The sequence below is a fragment of the Octopus bimaculoides genome, chromosome 7, assembly GCF_046866305.1.
Source record: "Octopus bimaculoides isolate indiv1 chromosome 7, ASM4686630v1, whole genome shotgun sequence".
NCBI lineage: Eukaryota > Metazoa > Mollusca > Cephalopoda > Octopoda > Octopodidae > Octopus > Octopus bimaculoides.
Window position 1 is genome coordinate 46,627,694 of NC_142934.1, and position 3,508 is coordinate 46,631,201.

General features: G+C 37.8%; 1 protein-coding gene across 3 annotated transcripts in view; it reads left to right on the forward strand.

The window, feature by feature from the left end:
- Positions 1-2,919, forward strand: part of LOC106874173 (intraflagellar transport protein 81 homolog) — a 40,412-nt gene extending 37,493 nt beyond the window's left edge. For all 3 annotated transcript variants that reach the window (XM_014921822.3, XM_014921824.3, XM_014921823.3), the window contains exons 14-15: positions 1,673-1,830; positions 2,310-2,919. In XM_014921822.3, the coding sequence (XP_014777308.1) occupies positions 1,673-1,830; positions 2,310-2,556 (405 nt within the window). In that variant the 3' untranslated portion in view covers positions 2,557-2,919. The remainder of the gene's footprint in view (positions 1-1,672; positions 1,831-2,309) is intronic.
- The last annotated feature ends 589 nt before the right edge of the window (positions 2,920-3,508 follow it).

Below are 3,508 nucleotides of genomic sequence, written 5' to 3' on the forward strand. Positions count from 1 at the left end.
CAAAAAAGGTGGGGTTTTTTGTATGATTGTGTATAGAGGAATATATTATTTTGCTTAAAAGAGTTCCAACACTGTCTGTTTTTTATGTTTTATTTATATTCCTGCAGAACTAATGTGGGGTATAGAATATGGAATATACAATATATAATATGATATACAATATAAAATAAAATAAAATAAAAATGGATGGCACCATGAAAGAAAGTATTGAATGTAGATGAAATATTGAGTGTTCAATATAAAGGATCAAATATATAAATATATAAATATAAATATATATATATAAAGGCGACTCGAGTTTCAGGGCTATTTCCCTTCGTCATGGCCGGTATGACAGACTTTAACATGACGGGCTTCTTTCAGTTTCCGTCTACCAAATCCACTCACAAGGCTTTGGTCGGCCCGAGGCTATAGTAGAAGACACTTGCCCAAGGTGCCACGCAGTGGGACTGAACCCGGAACCATGTGGTTGGTAAGCAAGCTACTTACCACACAGCCACTCCTGCGCTTATATGTTAAGGTAATTTGAAATGAGTAAATCTTTAATGAGTGTTGGAAGAAAAATTAGTCTAATCTACATTTACATTCAGTTTACTCCTTATTTACTTAGTCTTCTGATTGCTTTGATTTTTGTCTTTCTTCTCTTCTTCCTTTCCTCTCTCATCTTTCTACTGTTACTCTTCCTTTTACCTCCTACCACTTTACTGTTTATTGTTCCCCACTTCCCTTCAATTCATCCTTCTACTGCTTATGTTTTTTTCTTTTTACCTCCCACTACTTCACTATTTATTGTTCTTCCTTTCCCATCCCTTTCTCTACATATTTCAGTCTTCTCCTACTGCTGTATCCCTCACTCCATTAGTGTCTATTTGGAGTTGTCTTACAGTTTCCTTTCTCCTTTAAATAGCTCTTTCGAAAATGTTATATCATAATTTCTTGAAAAATATTCTGAAAGGGTTCGAAGCCAAGTATGTTCAAATTGTGTTGTTTAAAATTTTAGCAGCCATGATATTAGAAATAATGTATAGTTTATTCATATAATGGAATGTCTTAGTGTAGACATATAGAATCATTGGTTTTGCTTAACCCTGGGTCTGTCTTAATAAAGCAGGCCTATGAGATGATTGTAATAGGGTCCCATTTATGGGTTAAATAAATTTTTGTAAGGGTAGATTGAGCTCCTTAGCTGTGGTGAATGTAATCAGTCTAGAAGAAAAACTCCAAAATTAATACCATCTTCCAGCATGTCCTAAGCCAGCACAGAAAAGTATGGCTGATAAAACTAACATAATGTGCGTCTAATAATGTAGATTCAGATCAGAGGTCGTGGATGGCAGTCACCCTCGACAGGAGGGCACATCAGCAGCCCCAGACTGATTAGGAGTTCATTCCAGCAACCTTTTTCGTTTATCTTTTTTACATATGTATTATTTAGCACTACATTTTCAAATGTGTCCTTCCTTTTTTAAAACTATAGAGTGTGATTTGAGGGAGATTTAGTTGCTGTTTCTAGCTGGTTGAGCAACAATAAAAAATTTGCTTGTTTTTTTTACCTGTATTGTTTTTCTTTTGTGGTTTTATTTTTTAAAATAGCAACTGAAATTGGCTTCACTGAAGCTTTGATTTTTAACACAATATTATTATGACGATGTTCTGAACTATTTTCATGTAGGAAGTTCAAGCATACCGAGATGAGAGCAATGTGGAAGAGACAAGGTACCATTTGTTCAGTCAAAAGATTGCTATAATCAAAGCACAGAAGCAGAGAGTGTCTGAGGAAATTCAAGCTTACAAATCACTGGATGCACAGGACAAAAAGAAAACATTGAGGTAAATTATAGTATTGGTAAACAGTTAGAAATAGCTAAGTGATAGACAGCTGGGTGAACAGGGCTGGTAGACAACTGGGTTGGTAAGTAGCTGGGTTGACAGGGTCAGCAAATAGCTAGATTGACAAAGTTAGTAAGTAGCTGATTTGACAGGTGTTGGCAGATAGGTAGATTGACAGATAGCTGGGTTGGCAGGATTGGTAGATAGCTGGGATGACAGGATTGTCATTGGGTTGACTGATAGATAGCAGAGTTGATGGTTATTTGATGGGATTGACTGGCAGTTTTGGGTCAACAGGTTTTTAGCTTCACTGTGAGAGGGTTGCCAGTTGAATTGACAGGAAATTTGACTGCTAATTCTAGCAAGTTAGTCTATAGTTTCTGTATTTGTGGTTGGTAGTGTTGATAATGAATAATAAATATAGTTTTGTGTTGTATTTGATAGAGCATCTTTCATGAATTTTCCATTTGTCATTTTAGAGAAATTTACCAAAGGAAAATCAAAGAACAGGAAAACATGGGTAAAAAGTTGCGTGAAAAGAAGAAATTCCTCCAAGATAACTATACTCCCAATTTGAAACAGATGAAAGTATGGAAAGATTTTCATCGCATCATGGAGTGTAAAAAGCAATGCTTTGAGCAAGCATCTCTAAACCAGAATGGTTCTAAAGCAATGAATCCTGCTTGGGATACAGCTCTTCTAGAAGAAGACAGACTAGTTTTATAAGGAGCTAAAAGAGAACTTAGAAGAACATAGGTAAACAATACCTGATGTGGGTTCATATTCCGTCCAATTTGTTATTGTTATAAATAGATTATATTCTGTTTTCTGCACAACTACACAGCATGAAAAGTGGAGAAATTTAATGTACCAATGTATTTTGGTAGCTTTGGAAGATATTTAGTATTGGCGTGGAAATAATCTTGGAACTAGAACAAAGCCAAAGAGTGCAAGCTGATCTGATACACTGCTTGTGCAGTTTTTACCTAGAATTTGGGACATTCATCATCAAAATTTCCTTCCACTGCAAGACCATTTATGTAATATACTGACACTTCAGTATATAAAATGTTTTCATGTTCATGCATATGCAAATGTATATTTTATGTAATTTAACTCCGCCCAGCGACGCCTTTCTGGCACTTGTGCCCACGGCATGTGTAAGGACTTTCGAGCGAGATCGTTGCCAGTGCCCCTGGACTGGCACATAAAATACACCATTTTGAGTGTGGCCGTTGCCAGTACCGCTTGACTGGCCTTCGTGCCGGTGGCACGTAAAAGCACCCACTACACTCTCTGAGTGGTTGGCGTTAGGAAGGGCATCCAGCTGTAGAAACTCTGCCAAATCAGATTGGAGCCTGGTGTAGCCATCTGGTTTCACCAGTCCTCAGTCAAATCGTCCAACCCATGCTAGCATGGAAAGCAGACGTTAAACGACGATGATTCATCATCATCATCATCATCATCATCATCATCATCATCCTCATTTAATGTCTGTTGTTCATGCTGTCATGGGTTGAACAATTCAACCGGGGCTGGTAAGCTGAGGGGCTGCACCAGACTCCAGTTTGATTTGGCATGGTTTCTATGGCTGGATGCCCTTCCTAACACCAACTAGCCCGAGAGTGTAATGGGTGCTTCTATGTGCCACCAGCACAGGTGCCAGTTGTGTGACACC